General features: G+C 33.7%; 1 protein-coding gene across 4 annotated transcripts in view; it reads right to left on the reverse strand.

Annotated features, from left to right (window-relative positions):
- The window catches only part of LOC139982892 (uncharacterized), a 40,979-nt gene that overhangs the window by 15,285 nt on the left and 788 nt on the right, over positions 1-24,906 (reverse strand). The window contains exons 2-14 of one of the 4 annotated variants that reach the window (XM_071996048.1): positions 23,265-23,331; positions 22,764-22,792; positions 22,150-22,216; positions 21,157-21,223; positions 20,242-20,308; positions 19,253-19,319; positions 18,193-18,393; positions 17,657-17,723; positions 16,678-16,744; positions 16,512-16,531; positions 15,693-15,759; positions 8,500-8,528; positions 7,350-7,416 (exon numbers count right to left, since the gene is read on the reverse strand). In XM_071996048.1, the coding sequence (XP_071852149.1) occupies positions 7,350-7,416; positions 8,500-8,528; positions 15,693-15,759; positions 16,512-16,531; positions 16,678-16,744; positions 17,657-17,671 (265 nt within the window). In that variant the 5' untranslated portion in view covers positions 17,672-17,723; positions 18,193-18,393; positions 19,253-19,319; ... (3 more) ...; positions 22,764-22,792; positions 23,265-23,331. Of the gene's footprint in view, positions 1-7,345; positions 7,417-8,499; positions 8,529-9,402; positions 9,470-10,160; positions 10,228-15,069; positions 15,137-15,692; positions 15,760-16,511; positions 16,532-16,677; positions 16,745-17,656; positions 17,724-18,192; positions 18,394-19,252; positions 19,320-20,241; positions 20,309-21,156; positions 21,224-22,149; positions 23,332-24,906 lie in introns of those variants that run through there. The other 3 variants (XR_011798415.1, XR_011798416.1, XR_011798417.1) reach the window with 3 other exon arrangements.

The raw sequence follows: 24,906 nt of genomic DNA on the forward strand, positions 1-24,906 counted from the left end.
ACTGTACTGTATATACTAAGAATAGGCCTTATGTAAGGTGTGCTATTTTTTCGTGTGAAATATGAAATAAAATATTGGAAAATTTGAATTCAAAGACTTGCTTTCAATACAAAACACATGTATATTTAAGCTCAGACAAAGACATTAACTTGAGTTGTCACTTGAAATTATCACATACCATGACTTCAAAATGAAATCAGTACCCAACACACTATACTATATACTGTATATAGTGTACTGTATGTACTGTACTGTATATACTAAGAATAGGCCTTATGTAAGGTCTGCTAGTTTTTTTCTGTGAAATATGAAGTGAAAATTTGAAAATTTTAATTCAAAGACTTGCTTTCAATACAAAAGAAATGTTTATTTAAGCCCAGACATAGACATTAACTTGAGTTGTCACTTGAAATTATCACATACCATGACTTCAAAATGAAATCAGTACCCAACACACTATACTATATACTGTATATACTGTACTGTATGTACTGTACTGTATATACTAAGAATAGGCCTAATGTAAGGTCAGCTAGTTTTTTTCTCTAAAATATGAAGTGAAAATTGGAAAATTTGAATTCAAAGACTTGCTTTCAATACAAAACACATGTATATTTAAGCTCAGACAAAGACATTAACTTGAGTTGTCACTTGAAATTATCACATACCATGACTTCAAAATGAAATCAGTACCCAACACACTATACTATATACTGTATATACTGTACTGTATGTACTGTACTGTACTGTATATACTAAGAATAGGCCTTATGTAAGGTGTGCTATTTTTTCGTGTAAAATATGAAATAAAATATTGGAAAATTTGAATTCAAAGTCTTGCTTTCAATACAAAACACATGTATATTTAAGCCCAGACATAAACATTAAATTTAGTTGTCACTTCAAATTAACACATACCATGACTTCAAAATGAAATCAGTACCCAACACACTATACTATATACTGTATATACTGTACTGTATGTACTGTACTGTATGTACTGTACTGTATATACTAAGAATAGGCCTTATGTAAGGTCAGCTAGTTTTTTTCTGTGAAATATGAAGTGAAAATTGGAAAATTTGAATTCAAAGACTTGCTTTCAATACAAAAGAAATGTATATTTAAGCCCAGACATAGACATTAACTTGAGTTGTCACTTGAAATTATCACATACCATGACTTCAAAATGAAATCAGTACCCACCACACTATACTATATACTGTATATACTGTACTGTATGTACTGTACTGTACTGTATATACTAAGAATAGGCCTTATGTAAGGTCTGCTAGTTTTTTACTATGAAATATGAAGTGAAAATTTGAAAATTTTAATTCAAAGACTTGCTTTCAATACAAAAGACATGTATATTTAAGCCCAGACATAGACATTAACTTGAGTTGTCACTTCAAATTAACACATACCATGACTTCAAAATGAAATCAGTACCCAACACACTATACTATATACTGTATATACTGTACTGTATGTACTGTACTGTATATACTAAGAATAGGCCTTATGTAAGGTGTGCTATTTTTTCGTGTGAAATATGAAATAAAATATTGGAAAATTTTAATTCAAAGACTTGCTTTCAATACAAAAGACATGTATATTTAAGCCCAGACATAAACAGTAACTTGAGTTGTCACTTCAAATTAACACATACCATGACTTCAAAATGAAATCAGTACCCAACACACTATACTATATACTGTATATACTGTACTGTATGTACTGTACTGTATATACTAAGAATAGGCCTAATGTAAGGTCAGCTAGTTTTTTTCTGTGAAATATGAAGTGAAAATTGGAAAATTTGAATTCAAAGACTTGCTTTCAATACAAAACACATGTATATTTAAGCTCAGACAAAGACATTAACTTGAGTTGTCACTTGAAATTATCACATACCATGACTTCAAAATGAAATCAGTACCCAACACACTATACTATATACTGTATATACTGTACTGTATGTACTGTACTGTACTGTATATACTAAGAATAGGCCTTATGTAAGGTGTGCTATTTTTTCGTGTGAAATATGAAATAAAATATTGGAAAATTTGAATTCAAAGACTTGCTTTCAATACAAAACACATGTTTATTTAAGCTCAGACAAAGACATTAACTTGAGTTGTCACTTGAAATTATCACATACCATGACTTCAAAATGAAATCAGTACCCAACACACTATACTATATACTGTATATACTGTCCTGTATGTACTGTACTGTACTGTATATACTAAGAAAAGGCCTTATGTAAGGTCTGCTAGTTTTTTTCTGTGAAATATGAAGTGAAAATTTGAAAATTTTAATTCAAAGACTTGCTTTCAATACAAAAGACATGTATATTTAAGCCCAGACATAGACATTAACTTGAGTTGTCACTTGAAATTATCACATACCATGACTTCAAAATGAAATCAGTACCCAACACACTATACTATATACTGTATATACTGTACTGTATGTACTGTACTGTACTGTATATACTAAGAATAGGCCTTATGTAAGGTGTGCTATTTTTTCGTGTGAAATATGAAATAAAATATTGGAAAATTTGAATTCAAAGACTTGCTTTCAATACAAAACACATGTATATTTAAGCTCAGACAAAGACATTAACTTGAGTTGTCACTTGAAATTATCACATACCATGACTTCAAAATGAAATCAGTACCCAACACACTATACTATATACTGTATATAGTGTACTGTATGTACTGTACTGTATATACTAAGAATAGGCCTTATGTAAGGTCTGCTAGTTTTTTTCTGTGAAATATGAAGTGAAAATTTGAAAATTTTAATTCAAAGACTTGCTTTCAATACAAAAGAAATGTATATTTAAGCCCAGACATAGACATTAACTTGAGTTGTCACTTGAAATTATCACATACCATGACTTCAAAATGAAATCAGTACCCAACACACTATACTATATACTGTATATACTGTACTGTATGTACTGTACTGTATATACTAAGAATAGGCCTAATGTAAGGTCAGCTAGTTTTTTTCTCTGAAATATGAAGTGAAAATTGGAAAATTTGAATTCAAAGACTTGCTTTCAATACAAAACACATGTATATTTAAGCTCAGACAAAGACATTAACTTGAGTTGTCACTTGAAATTATCACATACCATGACTTCAAAATGAAATCAGTACCCAACACACTATACTATATACTGTATATACTGTACTGTATGTACTGTACTGTACTGTATATACTAAGAATAGGCCTTATGTAAGGTGTGCTATTTTTTCGTGTGAAATATGAAATAAAATATTGGAAAATTTTAATTCAAAGTCTTGCTTTCAATACAAAACACATGTATATTTAAGCCCAGACATAAACATTAAATTGAGTTGTCACTTCAAATTAACACATACCATGACTTCACAATGAAATCAGTACCCAACACACTATACTATATACTGTATATACTGTACTGTATGTACTGTACTGTATATACTAAGAATAGGCCTAATGTAAGGTCAGCTAGTTTTTTTCTGTGAAATATGAAGTGAAAATTGGAAAATTTTAATTCAAAGACTTGCTTTCAATACAAAACACATGTATATTTAAGCTCAGACAAAGACATTAACTTGAGTTGTCACTTGAAATTATCACATACCATGACTTCAAAATGAAATCAGTTCCCAACACACTATACTATATACTGTATATACTGTACTGTATGTACTGTACTGTACTGTATATACCAAGAATAGGCCTTATGTAAGGTGTGCTATTTTTTCGTGTGAAATATGAAATAAAATATTGGAAAATTTTAATTCAAAGTCTTGCATTCAATACAAAACACATGTATATTTAAGCCCAGACATAAACATTAACTTGAGTTGTCACTTCAAATTAACACATACCATGACTTCAAAATGAAATCAGTACCCAACACACTATACTATATACTGTATATACTGTACTGTATGTACTGTACTGTATATACTAAGAATAGGCCTAATGTAAGGTCAGCTAGTTTTTTTCTGTGAAATATGAAATAAAATTGGAAAATTTGAATTCAAAGACTTGCTTTCAATACAAAACACATGTATATTTAAGCTCAGACAAAGACATTAACTTGAGTTGTCACTTGAAATGATCACATACCATGACTTCAAAATGAAATCAGTACCCAACACACTATACTATATACTGTATATACTGTACTGTATGTACTGTACTGTATATACTAAGAATAGGCCTTATGTAAGGTCAGCTAGTTTTTTCTGTGAAATATGAAGTGAAAATTTGAAAATTTTAATTCAAAGACTTGCTTTCAATACAAAAGACATGTATATTTAAGCCCAGACATAGACATTAACTTGAGTTGTCACTTCAAATTAACACATACCATGGCTTCAAAATGAAATCAGTACCCAACACACTATACTATATACTGTATATACTGTACTGTATGTACTGTACTGTATATACTAAGAATAGGCCTTGTGTAAGGTCTGCTATTTTTTTGTGTAAAATATGAAGTAAAAATTGGGAAATTTGAATTCAAAGACTTGCTTTCAATACAAAACACATGTATATTCAAGCTCAGACATAGACATTAACTTGAGTTGTCACTTGAAATTATCACATACCCAGGACTACAACATGAAATCGGTACCCAACACACATAGTATACTGTATGTAGTGTACTGTATACTGTATGTACGGTTACATCTCTATGTTCTGACGTCTCTGTTCAGACATCTCTATGTTCCGACTTCTCAATGTTCCGACAATTTTTCGGGCTCAATTTTCATTGGTCCAAAATTATTTTAGACCAAATTTTTTTATGACCATATTTTTTTTGAACCAACTTTTTTCGGACCAAAATTTTTTTTGACCAAACTAATTTTGGTCCCAAAAAATTTGAGTACAAACAATTAAATTGCGGGTCACAAGCAATTTTCGGTCACAAGCACTTTTTGGGTCATAACAAACTTTGGGCCCTTTTTTTTTTTGGAGCATCCAAAAAGATTGAGTCTCCCCCAAAAAATTGGGTCCGTAAAAATTTTGGTCAAAAAAAATTATAAAGTCCAAACAAATTGTCGGAACAAAGAGACGTCGGAACAAAGAGACGTCGGAACAAAGAGACGTCGGAACATAGAGACGTCGGAACATAGGGATGTCACCGTATGTACTGTACTGTACAACATGAAATCAGTACCCAACACACTATATTGTACTGTATATGTTCTGTATGAACTGTATGTACCTGTACTGTATATACTAAGAATAATGTCAGGTCTGCTAGTTTTTTGTGTGAAATATAAAGTAAAGGTTGGAAAATTTTAATTCAAAGACTTGCTTTCAATACAAAACACATATATGCAAGCTCAGACATAGACATTAACTTGAGTTGTCACTTCAAACTATCATATACCAGGACTACAACATAAAATAGTACCCAACACACTGTACTGTTCACTAAGAATAATTTTAGGTGTGCTAGTTTTTTGTCTGAAATATGATTTCCAAGTTGCAAAATTTTAATTCAAAGACTTGCTTTCAATACAAAACACATATTCAAGCTCAGACATAGGCATTAACTTGAGTTGCCACTTCAAATTATCACACACCAGGACCACAACATGAAATCAGTTCCCGTATACCAAGAATAATGTAAGGTGTGCTTGGTTTTTGTCTAAAATATGAAGTCAAATTTGGAATTTTTTAATTCAAAGACTAGTTTTCAATATTAAACACATATTTGAGCTTAGACATAATTAGTTGATAACCCATATTGATTTTTGTGCTCATATAATGAATATTAATGAGGTCACAGGGTCAAATGTGAAAATAGTCAAAATTGTAATACCTAGACAATCATAAATCACAGTTTCATCAAATGTGAGTTTGTGATTGGTAGGTAGCCTACACACAGTGATGTGTGTAACAATGAAAAGTTGTGAATTCATGATGTGGGGCTTGCATTGTTTAGGTTACAAGTTTGTATGACCAATAACTTCACATGGCAATTACTGATCTTGCTTCATGATCATTACATACTCGGAGTGTTCCGTGTTAATCAAATCAACATGAAATGTTTTCATTCTGGTTAGCCCATATTGGTATGAGGTAAAGTCGTGGGTGCTTTTCAGTACCTTTACACCAGCCTTTCTCTTTTTGAACTTGCAACCTCAAAATAATGCTAGCAATGCATTTTTATATTCTTCTACAGCTCTTGTACCTATCCTGGTCTTCCAAAAGCCATCTCTTCTAAAATGAGTTAGACATATATTAATTTGCCTAGTATGGGCTTATGGACCATTGATACACTTGTTAAGATATGGATATTGAACACTGGATTATAGCCTAGATTAAACTAACACTGACACACACATAGACATCTTTTGACCGCTACCTCAGTCATGTACTACCAGTCACTTTTGAGTACCCCACCATGGGCGTCCCTTTGTGTGACTTAAGTTCAAACCCTCAGTCCCCAAAATATAGAATCACCTTCTTTATTATATTATAATATTTAATAATTGATTGATATTAATCTGCAATACAGAATGAATAGGTTATATTGTCCACAATATCCAAACCTGTGCACAATGAAGAAGGTACATTAAGAAATGTGGAGTTACTACGCCATATCTGACTGCACTAGAAAATCGATCATATTTAGGAAAATGTACAGGTTCTATATTCTACACAATCCAAACATGTGTGTACTTTAGCAACAGTTGCAGTGGGTATTTTTGAGACAAAAACCTAAGATTAATTGTGCTTTAACCTATATCATGTTCTGTAGTTCCTGGTAATAACTGAATGTAAGAACTGGATTAATTTCTAAAAGTACAAAATAGAGTGCACAGTAAGCATTGTCCACACAATCTGAAACTGTATAAGAGTACAATATTAGGAGCTCAAGTAAATACTAACATGGATTGATTGTGCTTGAACGTAAGGTCAATTATTCATTTGGACAAATATTGTCTTCAAAGACTGAAGGTGGAGTCACAGTGTTTAAATTTTTTTGTTCATGCCTATTTTGATTAGACCAGTTACAAGGTAAAGTACACATTAAGCATTGTCCACACAATCTGAAACTGTACAAGAGTACAATGTTAGGAATACAGATGACTACAAACATGGCTTGATTGTGCTTGCACATAAGTTCAATTGATTCACTTACAAAACTATTGTCCCCAGAGACTAGAAAATGAGATATAAATGGTTAAGGTTAAGGCTGATTCAGATCGGGTAACTTACAAAACGACAATCGTAACTGAAGCAGTCATTAATCTTCTAATATGTTTGTTACACAATTAACTTCAAGTCATTGCCCTCTGTTAACCTACCAGTGATATTAATGTCCATCTTTAGGAAAAGGAATGGTTGGAACACTTCAAGAGCCCTTTCCATTGCCTGTTGAAAAAGCATATATAAAGTCATTAACTACATTGCCTTGATACAGCTGGTTAATGGAAAATAGAATCACTTGCTTTATTATATTATATTATTTAATAATTGATATTCATCTGCAATATAGAATGAATAGGTTATATTGTCCACAATATCCAAACATGTGTACAATGAAGAAGGTACAGAAGAAATGTGGAGTTACTATATGCCAGGTTTGATTCCACTAGAAAATCAATCATATTTAAGAAAATGTACAGGTTCTATATTCTACACAATCCAAACATGTGTGCACTTTAGCAACAGTTGCAGTGGGTATTGTTGAGACAAAAACCTAAGATTAATTGTGCTTAACCTATATCATGATCTGCAGGTCCTGGCAATAGCTGAATGTAAGAACTGGATTACTTTCTAAAAGTGCAAAATAGAGTGCACAGTTAGCATTGTCCACACAATCTGAAACTGTATAAGAGTACAATGTTAGGAGTACAAGTGACTACATACATGGCTTGATTGTGCTTGAACTTAAGTTCAATTGATTCATTTGGACAAATATTGTCTGCAAAAACTGAAATAGGAGTCACAGTATTTATATTTTTATGTTCATGCCTACTTTGTTTAGGTCAGTTACAAGGTAAAATACACATTAAGCATTATCCACACAATCTGAAACTGTACAAGAGTACAATGTTAGGAGTACAAGTGACTACATACATGGCTTGATTGTGCTTGAACCTAAGTTCAATTGATTCACTTACAAGACTATTGTAAGCATTGTCCACACAATCTGAAATTGTATAAGAGTACAATATTAGGAGCTCAAGTAAATACTAACATGGATTGATTGTGCTTGAACTTAAGTTCAATTGATTCATTTGGACAAATATTGTCTGCAAAGACTGAAAGAGGAGTCACAGTATTTAATTTTTTTCGATCATGCCTATTTTGATTAGACCAGTTACAAGGTAAAATACACATTAAGCATTGTCCACACAATCTGAAACTGTACAAGAGTACAATGTTAGGAGTACAAGTGACTACATACATGGCTTGATTGTGCTTGAACCTAAGTTCAATTGATTCACTTACAAGACTATTGTAAGCATTGTCCACACAATCTGAAATTGTATAAGAGTACAATATTAGGAGCTCAAGTAAATACTAACATGGATTGATTGTGCTTGAACTTAAGTTCAATTGATTCATTTGGACAAATATTGTCTGCAAAGACTGAAAGAGGAGTCACAGTATTTAATTTTTTTCGATCATGCCTATTTTGATTAGACCAGTTACAAGGTAAAATACACATTAAGCATTGTCCACACAATCTGAAACTGTACAAGAGTACAATGTTAGGAGTACAAGTGACTACATACATGGCTTGATTGTGCTTGAACCTAAGTTCAATTGATTCATTTGGACAAATATTGTCTGCAAAGACTGAAAGAGGAGTCACAGTATTTATATTTTTATGTTCATGCCTATTTTGTTTAGGCCAGTTACAAGGTAAAATACACATTAAGCATTGTCCACACAATCTGAAACTATACAAGAGTACAATGTTAGGAGTACAAGTGACTACATACATGGCTTGATTGTGCTTGAACCTAAGTTCAATTGATTCATTTGGACGAATATTGTCTGCAAAGACTGAAAGAGGAGTCACAGTATTTATATTTTTATGTTCATGCCTATTTTGTTTAGGCCAGTTACAAGGTAAAATACACATTAAGCATTATCCACACAATCTGAAACTGTACAAGAGTACAAGTGACTACATACATGGCTTGATTGTGCTTGAGCCTAAGTTCAATTGATTCACTTACAAGACTATTGGCCCCAGAGACTGGAAAATGAGATATTAATGTTGAAGGTTAAGGCTGATTCAGATCGGGTAACTTACACAATGAAAATCATAACTGAAGCAGTCTTTAATCTTCTAATCTGTTTATTACACAATTAACTTCGAGTCATTGCCCTCTGTTAACCTACCAGTGATATTAACGTCCATCTTCAGGAAAAGGAATGGTTGGAACACTTCAAGAGCCCTTTCCATTGCCTGTTTAAAAAGCATACAAAGCCATTAACTGCATTGCCTTGATACAGCTGGTGAATGGAAAATAAAATCACATGCTTTATTATATTATAATATCTAATAATTGACATTCATCTGCAATATAGAATGAATAGGTTATATTGTCCACAATATCCAAACCTGTGTACAATGAAGAGGTCCAGGAAAAAATGTGGAGTTGCCATATCTGACTGCACTAGAAAATCTATCATATTTAGGAAAATGTACAGGTTCTATATTCTACACAATCCAAACATGTGTGCACTTTAGCAACAGTTGCAGTGGGTATTGTTGAGACAAAAACCTAAGATTAATTGTGCTTTAACCTATATCATGATCTGCAGGTCCTGGCAATAGCTGACTGTAAGAACTGGATTACTTTCTAAAAGTGCAAAATAGAGTGCACAGCTAGCATTGTCCACACAATCTGAAACTGTATAAGAGTACAATGTTAGGAGTACAAGTGACTACATACATGGCTTGAGTGTGCTTGAACCTAAGTTCAATTGATTCACTATTGGCCCCAGAGACTGGAAAATGAGATATTAATGTTTAAGGTTAAGGCTGATTCAGATCGGGTAACTTAGACAATGACAATCGTAACTGAAGCAGTCTTTAATCTTCTAATCTGTTTATTACACAATTAACTTTGAGTCATTGCCCTCTGTTAACCTACCAGTGATATTAACGTCCATCTTTAGGAAAAGGAATGGTTGGAACACTTCAACAGCCCTTTCCATTGCCTGTTGAAAAAGCATTTATAAAATCATTAACTACATTGACTTGACACAGCTGGTTAATGGAAAATAAAATCACATGCTTTATTATATTATAATATTTAATAATTGATATTCATCTGCAATATAGAATGAATAGGTTATATTGTCCACAATATCCAAACCTGTGTACAATGAAGAGGTCCAGGAAAAAATGTGGAGTTGCCATATCTGACTGCACTAGAAAATCTATCATATTTAGGAAAATGTACAGGTTCTATATTTTACACAATCCAAACATGTGTGCACTTTAGCAACAGTTGCAGTGGCTATTGTTGGGAAAAAAACCTAAGATTAATTGTGCTTTAACCTATATCATGATCTGCAGTTCCTGGCAATAGCTGAATGAAAGAACTGGATTAATTTCTAAAATAAAGATAAAGTGCACAGTAAGCATTGTCCACACAATCTGAGACTATAAGAGTACAATGTTAGGAGCTCAAGTAAATACTAGCATGGTTTGATTGTGCTTGGACTTAAGTTCAATTGATTCATTTGGACAAATATTGTCTGCAAAGACTGAAAGAGGAGTCACAGTATTTAAATTTTTTGGTTCATGCCTATTTTGATTAGGCCAGCTACAAGATAAAATACACATTAAGCATCATCCACACAATCTGAAACTGTACAAGAGTACAATGTTAGGAGTACAAGTGACTGCAAATATGGCTTGAGTGTGCCTGAACCTAAGTAAAATTGATTCACTTACAAAACGATTGTCCCCAGAGACTGGAAAAGGAGATATTAATGTTTAAGGTTAAGGCTGTTTCAGATCGGGTAACTTAGACAATGACAATCGTAACTGAAGCAATCATTAATCTTCTAATCTGTTTATTGCACAATTAACTTCAAGTCACTGCCGTCTGTGAACCTACCAGTAATATTCACGTCCATCTTTAGGCAAAGGAATGGTTGGAACACTTCCAGAGCCCTTTCCATTGCCTGTTGAAAAAGCATATATAAAATCATTAACTACATTGCCTTTATACAGCTGGTTAATGGAAAACAGAATCACATGCTTTATTATATTATAATATTAAATCATTGATATTCATCTGCAATATAGAATGAATAGGTAATATTGTCCACAATATCCAAACCTGTGTACAATGAAGAAGGTACAGTAAGAAATTTGGAGTTACTATGCCAGATTTGACTGCACTAGAAAATCTATAATATTTAGGAAAATATACAGGTTCCATATTCTACACAATCCTAACAAGTGTGCACTTTAGCAACAGTTGCAGTGGCTATTGTTGAGATAAAACCCTAAGATTAATTGTGCTTTAACCTATATCATGATCTGCAGTTCCTGGCAATAGCTGAATGAAAGAACTGGATTAATTTCTACAAGTACAACATAGCGTGCACAGTAAGCATTGTCCACACAATCTGAGACTGTATAAGAGTACAATGTTAGGAGCTCAAGTAAATACTAGCATGGTTTGATTGTGCTTTGACTTAAGTTCAATTGATTCATTTGGACAAATATTGTCTGCAAAGACTGAAAGAGGAGTCACAGTATTTAAATTTTTTGGTTCATGCCTATTTTGATTAGGCCAGCTACAAGATAAAATACACATTAAGCATCATCCACACAATCTGAAACTGTACAAGAGTACAATGTTAGGAGTACAAGTGACTGCAAATATGGCTTGAGTGTGCCTGAACCTAAGTAAAATTGATTCACTTACAAAACGATTGTCCCCAGAGACTGGAAAAGGAGATATTAATGTTTAAGGTTAAGGCTGTTTCAGATCGGGTAACTTAGACAATGACAATCGTAACTGAAGCAATCATTAATCTTCTAATCTGTTTATTGCACAATTAACTTCAAGTCACTGCCGTCTGTGAACCTACCAGTAATATTCACGTCCATCTTTAGGCAAAGGAATGGTTGGAACACTTCCAGAGCCCTTTCCATTGCCTGTTGAAAAAGCATATATAAAATCATTAACTACATTGCCTTTATACAGCTGGTTAATGGAAAACAGAATCACATGCTTTATTATATTATAATATTAAATCATTGATATTCATCTGCAATATAGAATGAATAGGTAATATTGTCCACAATATCCAAACCTGTGTACAATGAAGAAGGTACAGTAAGAAATTTGGAGTTACTATGCCAGATTTGACTGCACTAGAAAATCTATAATATTTAGGAAAATATACAGGTTCCATATTCTACACAATCCTAACAAGTGTGCACTTTAGCAACAGTTGCAGTGGCTATTGTTGAGATAAAACCCTAAGATTAATTGTGCTTTAACCTATATCATGATCTGCAGTTCCTGGCAATAGCTGAATGAAAGAACTGGATTAATTTCTACAAGTACAACATAGCGTGCACAGTAAGCATTGTCCACACAATCTGAGACTGTATAAGAGTACAATGTTAGGAGCTCAAGTAAATACTAGCATGGTTTGATTGTGCTTGGACTTAAGTTCAATTGATTCATTTGGACAAATATTGTCTGCAAAGACTGAAAGAGGAGTCACAGTATTTAAATTTTTTGGTTCATGCCTATTTTGATTAGGCCAGCTACAAGATAAAATACACATTAAGCATCATCCACACAATCTGAAACTGTACAAGAGTACAATGTTAGGAGTACAAGTGACTGCAAATATGGCTTGAGTGTGCCTGAACCTAAGTAAAATTGATTCACTTACAAAACGATTGTCCCCAGAGACTGGAAAAGGAGATATTAATGTTTAAGGTTAAGGCTGTTTCAGATCGGGTAACTTAGACAATGACAATCGTAACTGAAGCAATCATTAATCTTCTAATCTGTTTATTGCACAATTAACTTCAAGTCACTGCCGTCTGTGAACCTACCAGTAATATTCACGTCCATCTTTAGGCAAAGGAATGGTTGGAACACTTCCAGAGCCCTTTCCATTGCCTGTTGAAAAAGCATATATAAAATCATTAACTACATTGCCTTTATACAGCTGGTTAATGGAAAACAGAATCACATGCTTTATTATATTATAATATTAAATCATTGATATTCATCTGCAATATAGAATGAATAGGTAATATTGTCCACAATATCCAAACCTGTGTACAATGAAGAAGGTACAGTAAGAAATTTGGAGTTACTATGCCAGATTTGACTGCACTAGAAAATCTATAATATTTAGGAAAATATACAGGTTCCATATTCTACACAATCCTAACAAGTGTGCACTTTAGCAACAGTTGCAGTGGCTATTGTTGAGATAAAACCCTAAGATTAATTGTGCTTTAACCTATATCATGATCTGCAGTTCCTGGCAATAGCTGAATGAAAGAACTGGATTAATTTCTACAAGTACAACATAGCGTGCACAGTAAGCATTGTCCACACAATCTGAGACTGTATAAGAGTACAATGTTAGGAGCTCAAGTAAATACTAGCATGGTTTGATTGTGCTTGGACTTAAGTTCAATTGATTCATTTGGACAAATATTGTCTGCAAAGACTGAAAGAGGAGTCACAGTATTTAAATTTTTTGGTTCATGCCTATTTTGATTAGGCCAGCTACAAGATAAAATACACATTAAGCATCATCCACACAATCTGAAACTGTACAAGAGTACAATGTTAGGAGTACAAGTGACTGCAAATATGGCTTGAGTGTGCCTGAACCTAAGTAAAATTGATTCACTTACAAAACGATTGTCCCCAGAGACTGGAAAAGGAGATATTAATGTTTAAGGTTAAGGCTGTTTCAGATCGGGTAACTTAGACAATGACAATCGTAACTGAAGCAATCATTAATCTTCTAATCTGTTTATTGCACAATTAACTTCAAGTCACTGCCGTCTGTGAACCTACCAGTAATATTCACGTCCATCTTTAGGCAAAGGAATGGTTGGAACACTTCCAGAGCCCTTTCCATTGCCTGTTGAAAAAGCATATATAAAATCATTAACTACATTGCCTTTATACAGCTGGTTAATGGAAAACAGAATCACATGCTTTATTATATTATAATATTAAATCATTGATATTCATCTGCAATATAGAATGAATAGGTAATATTGTCCACAATATCCAAACCTGTGTACAATGAAGAAGGTACAGTAAGAAATTTGGAGTTACTATGCCAGATTTGACTGCACTAGAAAATCTATAATATTTAGGAAAATATACAGGTTCCATATTCTACACAATCCTAACAAGTGTGCACTTTAGCAACAGTTGCAGTGGCTATTGTTGAGATAAAACCCTAAGATTAATTGTGCTTTAACCTACATCATGATCTGCAGTTCCTGGCAATAGCTGAATGAAAGAACTGGATTAATTTCTACAAGTACAATATAGCGTGCACAGTAAGCATTGTCCACACAATCTGAAATTGTATAAGAGTACAATGTTAGGAGCGCAAGTTAATACTAACATGGCTTGATTGTGCTTGAACTTAAGTTCAATTGATTTATTTGGACGAATATTGTCTGCAAAGACTGAAAGAGGAGTCACAGTATTTAAATTGTTTCATTCATGCCTATTTTGATTAGTCCAGTAATTAGGTAAAATACACATTAAGCATTGTCCACACAATCTGAAACTGTACAAGAGTACAATGTTAGTGAGTACAAGTGACTACAAACAGGCTTGAGTGTGCTTGAACCTAAGTTCAATTGATTCGATTACAAAACTATCTTCAGAGACTGGAAAAGGAGATATCAATGTTTAAGGTTAAGGCTGTTTCAGATCGGGTAACTTACACAACGACAATCGTAACTGAAGCAGTCATTAATCTAATCTGTTTACTACACAATTAACTTCAAGTCGTTGCCCTCAGTTAACCTACCAGTGATATTAACATCCATCTTCAGGAAAAGGAATGGTTGGAACACTTCAAGAGCCCTTTCCATTGCCTGTTAAAAAAGCATATATAAAGTCATTAACTACATTGCCTTGCTACAGCTGGTTGGTTAATGGAAAATAGAATCACTTGCTTTAATATATTATAATATTTAATAATTGATATTAATCTGCAATATAGAATGAATAGGTTATATTGATTGTGCTTGAACTTTACTTCAATTCATTCATTTGGACAAATATTGTCTGCAAAGACTGAAGGAGGAGTCACAGTATTTAAATCGTTTCGTTCATGCTTATTTTGATTAGACCAGTAATTAGGTAAAGCACACATTAAGCATTGTCCACACAATCTGAAACTGTACAAGAGTACAATGTTAGGAGTACAAGTGATTACAAACAGGCTTGAGTGTGCTTGAACCTAAGTTCAATTGATTCACTTACAAAACGATTGTCCCCAGAGACTGGAAAAGGAGATATTAATGTTGAAGTTTAAGGCTGTTTTCAGATCGGGTAACTTACACAACATCAATCGTAACTGAAGCAGTCATCAATCTTCTAATCTGTTTATTGCACAATTAACTTCAAGTCATTGCCCTCAGTTAATACCAGTGATATTAACGTCCATCTTTAGGAAAAGGAATGGTTGGAACACTTCAAGAGCCCTTTCCATTGCCTGTTGAAAAAGCATATATAAAATCATTAACTACATTGCCTTTATACAGCTGGTTAATGGAAAACAGAATCACATGCTTTATTATATTATAATATTAAATCATTGATATTCATCTGCAATATAGAATGAATAGGTAATATTGTCCACAATATCCAAACCTGTGTACAATGAAGAAGGTACAGTAAGAAATTTGGAGTTACTATGCCAGATTTGACTGCACTAGAAAATCTATAATATTTAGGAAAATATACAGGTTCCATATTCTACACAATCCTAACAAGTGTGCACTTTAGCAACAGTTGCAGTGGCTATTGTTGAGATAAAACCCTAAGATTAATTGTGCTTTAACCTATATCATGATCTGCAGTTCCTGGCAATAGCTGAATGAAAGAACTGGATTAATTTCTACAAGTACAACATAGCGTGCACAGTAAGCATTGTCCACACAATCTGAGACTGTATAAGAGTACAATGTTAGGAGCTCAAGTAAATACTAGCATGGTTTGATTGTGCTTGGACTTAAGTTCAATTGATTCATTTGGACAAATATTGTCTGCAAAGACTGAAAGAGGAGTCACAGTATTTAAATTTTTTGGTTCATGCCTATTTTGATTAGGCCAGCTACAAGATAAAATACACATTAAGCATCATCCACACAATCTGAAACTGTACAAGAGTACAATGTTAGGAGTACAAGTGACTGCAAATATGGCTTGAGTGTGCCTGAACCTAAGTAAAATTGATTCACTTACAAAACGATTGTCCCCAGAGACTGGAAAAGGAGATATTAATGTTTAAGGTTAAGGCTGTTTCAGATCGGGTAACTTAGACAATGACAATCGTAACTGAAGCAATCATTAATCTTCTAATCTGTTTATTGCACAATTAACTTCAAGTCACTGCCGTCTGTGAACCTACCAGTAATATTCACGTCCATCTTTAGGCAAAGGAATGGTTGGAACACTTCCAGAGCCCTTTCCATTGCCTGTTGAAAAAGCATATATAAAATCATTAACTACATTGCCTTTATACAGCTGGTTAATGGAAAACAGAATCACATGCTTTATTATATTATAATATTAAATCATTGATATTCATCTGCAATATAGAATGAATAGGTAATATTGTCCACAATATCCAAACCTGTGTACAATGAAGAAGGTACAGTAAGAAATTTGGAGTTACTATGCCAGATTTGACTGCACTAGAAAATCTATAATATTTAGGAAAATATACAGGTTCCATATTCTACACAATCCTAACAAGTGTGCACTTTAGCAACAGTTGCAGTGGCTATTGTTGAGATAAAACCCTAAGATTAATTGTGCTTTAACCTACATCATGATCTGCAGTTCCTGGCAATAGCTGAATGAAAGAACTGGATTAATTTCTACAAGTACAATATAGCGTGCACAGTAAGCATTGTCCACACAATCTGAAATTGTATAAGAGTACAATGTTAGGAGCGCAAGTTAATACTAACATGGCTTGATTGTGCTTGAACTTAAGTTCAATTGATTTATTTGGACGAATATTGTCTGCAAAGACTGAAAGAGGAGTCACAGTATTTAAATTGTTTCATTCATGCCTATTTTGATTAGTCCAGTAATTAGGTAAAATACACATTAAGCATTGTCCACACAATCTGAAACTGTACAAGAGTACAATGTTAGTGAGTACAAGTGACTACAAACAGGCTTGAGTGTGCTTGAACCTAAGTTCAATTGATTCGATTACAAAACTATCTTCAGAGACTGGAAAAGGAGATATCAATGTTTAAGGTTAAGGCTGTTTCAGATCGGGTAACTTACACAACGACAATCGTAACTGAAGCAGTCATTAATCTAATCTGTTTACTACACAATTAACTTCAAGTCGTTGCCCTCAGTTAACCTACCAGTGATATTAACATCCATCTTCAGGAAAAGGAATGGTTGGAACACTTCAAGAGCCCTTTCCATTGCCTGTTAAAAAAGCATATATAAAGTCATTAACTACATTGCCTTGCTACAGCTGGTTGGTTAATGGAAAATAGAATCACTTGCTTTAATATATTATAATATTTAATAATTGATATTAATCTGCAATATAGAATGAATAGGTTATATTGATTGTGCTTGAACTTTACTTCAATTCATTCATTTGGACAAATATTGTCTGCAAAGACTGAAGGAGGAGTCACAGTATTTAAATCGTTTCGTTCATGCTTATTTTGATTAGACCAGTAATTAGGTAAAGCACACATTAAGCATTGTCCACACAATCTGAAACTGTACAAGAGTACAATGTTAGGAGTACAAGTGATTACAAACAGGCTTGAGTGTGCTTGAACCTAAGTTCAATTGATTCACTTACAAAACGATTGTCCCCAGAGACTGGAAAAGGAGATATTAATGTTGAAGTTTAAGGCTGTTTTCAGATCGGGTAACTTACACAACATCAATCGTAACTGAAGCAGTCATCAATCTTCTAATCTGTTTATTGCACAATTAACTTCAAGTCATTGCCCTCAGTTAATACCAGTGATATTAACGTCCATCTTTAGGAAAAGGAATGGTTGGAACACTTCAAGAGCCCTTTCCATTGCCTGTTTAAAAAGCATACAAAGCCATTAACTGCATTGCCTTGATACAGCTGGTGAATGGAAAATAGAATCACATGCTTTATTATATTATAATATTAAATCATTGATATTAATCTGCAATATAGAATGAATAGGTAATATTGTCCAAAATATCCAAACCTGTGTACAATGAAGAAGGTACAGTAAGAAATTTGGAGTTACTATGCCAGATTTGACTGCACTAGAAAATCTATAATATTTAGGAAAATATACAGGTTCCATATTCTACACAATCCAAACACGCACTTTAGCAACAGTTGCAGTGGGTATTGTTGAGATAAAACCCTAAGATTAATTGTGCTTTAACCTATATCATGATCTGCAGTTCCTGGCAATAGCTGAATGAAAGAACTGGATTAATTTCTACAAGTACAACATAGCGTGCACAGTAAGCATTGTCCACACAATCTGAAATTGTATAAGAGTACAATGTTAGGAGCGCAAGTTAATACTTACATGGCTTGATTGTGCTTGAACTTAAGTTCAATTGATTTATTTGGACGAATATTGTCTGCAAAGACTGAAAGAGGAGTCACAGTATTTAAATTGTTTCGTTCTTGCCTATTTTGATTAGGCCAGTAACTAGGTAAAATACACATTAAGCATTGTCCACACAATCTGAAACTGTACAAGAGTACAATGTTAGTGAGTACAAGTGACTACAAACAGGCTTGAGTGTGCTTGAACCTAAGTTCAATTGATTCGATTACAAAACTATCTTCAGAGACTGGAAAAGGAGATATCAATGTTTAAGGTTAAGGCTGTTTCAGATCGGGTAACTTACACAACGACAATCGTAACTGAAGCAGTCATTAATCTAATCTGTTTATTACACAATTAACTTCAAGTCTTTGCCCTCAGTTAACCTACCAGTGATATTAACGTCCATCTTCAGGAAAAGGAATGGTTGGAACACTTCAAGAGCCCTTTCCATTGCCTGTTGAAAAAGCATATATAAAGTCATTAACTACATTGCCTTGATACAGCTGGTTGGTTAATGGAAACTAGAATCACTTGCTTTAATATATTATAATATTTAATAATTGATATTAATCTGCAATATAGAATGAATAGGTTATATTGTCCACAATATCCAAACCTGTGTACAATGCAGAAGGTACAGTAAGAAGCGTGGACTTACTATGCCAGATTTGACTGCACTAGAAAATCTATAATATTTAGGAAAATGTACAGGTTCTATATTCTACACAATCCAAACATCTGTGCACTTTAGCAACAGTTGCAGTGGGTATTGTTGAGACAAAACTCTTAGATTAATTGTGCTTAAGCTATATCATGATCTGCAGTTATTGGCAATAGCTGAATGTAAGAACTGGATTAATTTCTAAAAGTACAAAATAGAGTGCACGGTTAGCATTGTCCACCCAATCTGAAACTGTACAAGAGAACAATGTTAGGAGCTCAAGTAAATACTAACATGGTTTGATTGTGCTTGAACTTAAGTTCAATTGGTTCATTTGGACAAATATTGTCTGCAAAGACTGAAAGAGGAGTCACAGTTTTTAAATTGTTTCGTTCATGCCTATTTTGTTTTTAGGCCAGTTACAAGGTAAAGTACACATTAAGCATTGTCCACACAATCTGAAACTGTACAACAGTATATTGTTAGGAGTACAAGTGACTTCAAACATGGCTTGATTGTGCTTGAATCTAAATTCAATTGATTCACTTACAAAACTATTTTCCCAAGAGACTGGAAAATGAGATATTAATGTTTAAGGTTAAGACTGATTCAGATCAGGTAACTTACACAACGACAATTGAACTAAAGCAGTCATTAATCTTCTAATCTGTTTAATACACAATTAACTTAAAGTCATTGCCCTCAGTTAACCTACCAGTGATATTAACGTCCATCTCAAGGAAAAGGAATGGTTGGAACACTTCAGGAGCCCTTTCCATTGCCTGTTGAAAAGTACCTTTTTTGTTATAATATGATATTTAATAATTGATATTAATCTACATTATAGAATGAATAGGTTATATTGTCCACAAGATCCAAACATGTGTACAATGAAGAAGGAACATGAAGAAATGTGGAGTTACTATGCCAGATTTGGGTGCACTAAAAATCTATAATATTTAGGAAAATGTACAGGTTCTATATTCTACACAATCCAAACATGTGTGTACTTTAGGAACAGTTGCAGTGGGTATTTTTGAGACAAAAACCTAAGATTAATTGTGCTTTAGCCTTTATCATGTTCTGCAGTTCCTGGCATTAACTGAATGTAAGAACTGGATTAATTTCTAAAAGAACAAAATAGAGTGCACAGTAAGCATTGTCCACACAATCTGAAACTGTATAAGAGTACAATGTTAAGTAAATACTAACATGGTTTGATTGTGCTTGAACTTAAGTTCAATTGATTCATTTGGACAAATATTGTCTGCAAAGACTGAAAGAGGAGTCACAGTGTTTAAGTTTTTTCGTTCATGCCTATTATGATTAGACTAGTTACAAGGTAAAGTACACATTAAGCATTGTCCACACAATCTGAAACTGTACAAGAGTACAATGTTAGGAGTACAAGTGACTACAAACATGGCCTGATTGTGCTTGAACCTAAGTTCAATTGATTCACTTACAAAACAATTGTCCCAGAGACTGAAAAAGGAGATATTAGTGTTGAAGGTTAAAGCTGATTCAGATCGGGTAACTCACACAATGACAATCGTAACTGAGCAGTCATTGATCTTCTAATCTGCTTATTACACAATTAACTTCAATTCATTGCCCTCAGTTAACCTACCAGTGATATTAACGTCCATCTTCAGGAAAAGAAATGGTTGGAACCCTTCAAGAGCCCTTTCCATTGCCTGTTGAAAAAGCATATATAAAATCATTAACTACATTGCCTTGATACAGCTGGTAAATAGAAAATAGAATCACATGCTTTATTACATTATAATATTTAATAATTAATATTAATCTGCAATATAGAATGAATAGGTTATATTGTACACAATATCCAAACCTGTGTACAATGAAGAAAGTACATTAAGAAATGTGGAATTACTATGCCAGATTTGACTGCACTAGAAAATCTAAAATATTTAGGAAAATGTACAGGTTCTATATTCTACACAATCCAAACAAGTGCGCACTTTAGCAACAATTGCAGTGGGTATTGTTCAGAAAAAACTCTATAAGATTATTTACGCTTTAACCTATACAGTATCATATTCTGCAGTTCTGGCAATAACTGAATGTAAGAACTGGATTAATTTCTAAAAGTACAAAATAGAGTGCACGGTAAGCATTGTCCACACAGTCTGAAACTGTATAAGAGTACAATGTTAGGAGCTCAAGTAAATACTAACATGGTTTGATTGTGCTTGAACTTAAGTTCAATTGATTCATTTGGACAAATATTGACTGCAAAGACTGAAAGAGGAGTCACAATATTTTTTTGTTTTTTTTGTTCATGCCTATGATGATTAGACTAGTTACAAGGTAAAGTACACATTAAGCATTATCCACACAATCTGAAACTGTACAAGAGTACAATGTTAGGAGTACAAGTGACTACAAACATGTCTTGATTGTGCTTGAATCTAAGTTCAATTGATTCACTTACAAAACTATTTTCCCCAGAGACTGGAAAATGAGATATTAATGTTTAAGGTTAAGACTGATTCAGATCGGGTAACTTACACAACGACAATTGAACTAAAGCAGTCATTAATCTTCTAATCTGTTTAATACACAATTAACTTAAAGTCATTGCCCTCAGTTAACCTACCAGTGATATTAACGTCCATCTCAAGGAAAAGGAATGGTTGGAGCACTTCAAGAGCCCTTTCCATTGCCTGTTGAAAAAGAATATATAAAGTCATTAACTACATTGCCTTGATACAGCTGGTTAATGGAAAATAGAATCACCTTTTTTATTATAATATGATATTTAATAATTGATATTAATCTGCGATATAGAATGAATAGGTTATATTGTCCACAATATCCAAACCTTTGTAAAATGAAGAAGGTACAGTAAGAAATGTGGAGTTACTATGCCAGATTTGACTGCACTAGAAAATCTATAATATTTAGGAAAATGTACAGGTTCTATATTCTACACAATCCAAACAAGTGTGCACTTTAGCAAAAGTTGCAGTGGGTATTGTTTGGACAAAAACCTAAGATTAATTGTGCTTTAACCTATATCATGTTCTGCAGTTCCTGGCAATAACTGAATGTAACAACTGGATTAATTTCTAAAAGTACAAAATAGAGTGAAGTGCACAGTAAGCATTGTCCACACAATCTGAAACTGTATAAGAGTACAATGTTAGGAGTACAAGTGACTACATACATGGCTTGATTGTGCTTGAACCTAAGTTCAATTGATTCACTTACAAGACTATTGTAAGCATTGTCCACACAATCTGAAATTGTATAAGAGTACAATGTTAGGAGCTCAAGTAAATACTAACATGGTTTGATTGTGCTTGAACTTAAGTTCAATTGATTCATTTGGACAAATATTGTCTGCAAAGACTGAAAGAGGAGTCACAGTATTTAAATTTTTTCGTTCATGCCTATTATGATTAGACTAGTTACAAGGTAAAGTACACATTAAGCATTGTCCACACAATCTGAAACTGTACAAGAGTACAATGTTAAGAGTACAGTACAAGTGACTACAAACATGGCCTGATTGTGCTTGAACCTAAGTTCAATTGATTCACTTACAAAACAATTGTCCCAGAGACTGGAAAAGGAGATATTAGTGTTGAAGGTTAAGGCTGATTCAGATCGGGTAACTCACACAATGACAATCGTAACTGAAGCAGTCATTGATCTTCTAATCTGTTTATTACACAATTAACTTCAATTCATTGCCCTCATTTAACCTACCAGTGATATTAACGTCCATCTTCAGGAAAAGGAATGGTTGGAACACTTCAAGAGCCCTTTCCATTGCCTGTTGAAAAAGCATATATAAAGTCATTAACTACATTGCCTTGATACAGCTGGTTAATGGAAAATAGAATCACCTTTTTTTATTATAATATGATATTTAATAATTGATATTCATCTGCAATATAGAATGAATAGGTTATATTGTCCACAATATCCAAACCTGTGTAAAATGAAGAAGGTATACACAGTAAGAAATGTGGAGTTACTATGCCAGATTTGACAGCACTTGAAAATCTATAATATTTAGGAAAATGTACAGGTTCTATATTCTACGCAATTCAAACATGTGTGTACTTTAGCAACAGTTGCAGTGGGTATATTTGAGACAAAATCCTAAGATTAATTGTGCTTTAACCTATATCATGTTCTGCAGTTCCTGGCAATAACTGAATGTAACTGGATTAATTTCTAAAAGTAGAAAATAGAGTGCACAGTGCTTTTTACGTGACCCGCCATGCGGGATACAAAACGTCACGGCCAAACGGCACTACCGAACCATCCCATTCTGACAAACGAAACTAAGGTCTAGCGAGCCAAAAAAACATGCGCCCGCCGACCTGCAGAGACAAAACGCCCAACCCCCCCCCACTGAAACATTCAAAAACGTACAGAAGGACGACCCGCATGCAGCGAAACGAAAAACCCCTCCCCAGCACACCAGCTTCCAAAAAAGGCAGCCCCAGATAAACGGCGAAAATCGCCTTCAATCTGAAGGCGAATGTCAGACTTCACCGCCTCCAGGACTGCCTGCCAACTGGCAAATTTCGCCCTAAAAACCAAATTACATCTATTCCGCCAAACATGTTTTTTTACAATAGAGCAAACAAAAATGATGCATTGTCCACACAATCTGAAACTGTACAAGAGTACAATGTTAGGGGTACAAGTCAAGAGTGCTACGAACATGGCTTGAAATTAAGTTCAATTGATTCACTCACAAAACTATTGTCCCTAGAGACTGGAAAAGGAGATATTAACAGTGTAGGATTTATACAGTCATCTGGGATGGCTAGAAAATCAAAACCGTACAAGAGTAGCCTACCTTATCTGTTTTATTATCTATAGATGAAAAGTTGTTGGTTTGGGCCTAGTAAGTCTGATAGGGTACAGCTAACGGCCAAACTAATATGGAGTAGCCTATGCATGATTTTGCACCGCACCAAGACCATCATGAAAACTATGACAGCTTTCGGGCGTCTATTTGCCACTCTGAGAAGCTGTCCATGAATAATGACTAAGGGTAACCTAGGGCCGGGAGTAAGGATAGGCCCACTTAAAAAGATAGTAACATAATCTCAGTGAATGTTCAACATTTACCCAATTAGTAAACCTTTTTTTGGTTAAGGCTTGTTTGTGCATGTAGGCACAACAACATTAAGTCCTTAGGGCAAACAGTGCATATATCACATTGTTTACATGACACAGTCTATAGTCTACATTTATTAGGACTGTCATTCCTCAAACTAAAGTAAACAAAACGCATTCACATGAAAGGCTGCAGTGTTTCCTTTCGAAAGATAACTACCACTATAAGCTACGAAAACAACCAAACTGACAATATATTTTTTTCTCGCCA

This window comes from Apostichopus japonicus, chromosome 16, assembly GCF_037975245.1.
Source record: "Apostichopus japonicus isolate 1M-3 chromosome 16, ASM3797524v1, whole genome shotgun sequence".
Lineage (NCBI taxonomy): Eukaryota > Metazoa > Echinodermata > Holothuroidea > Aspidochirotida > Stichopodidae > Apostichopus > Apostichopus japonicus.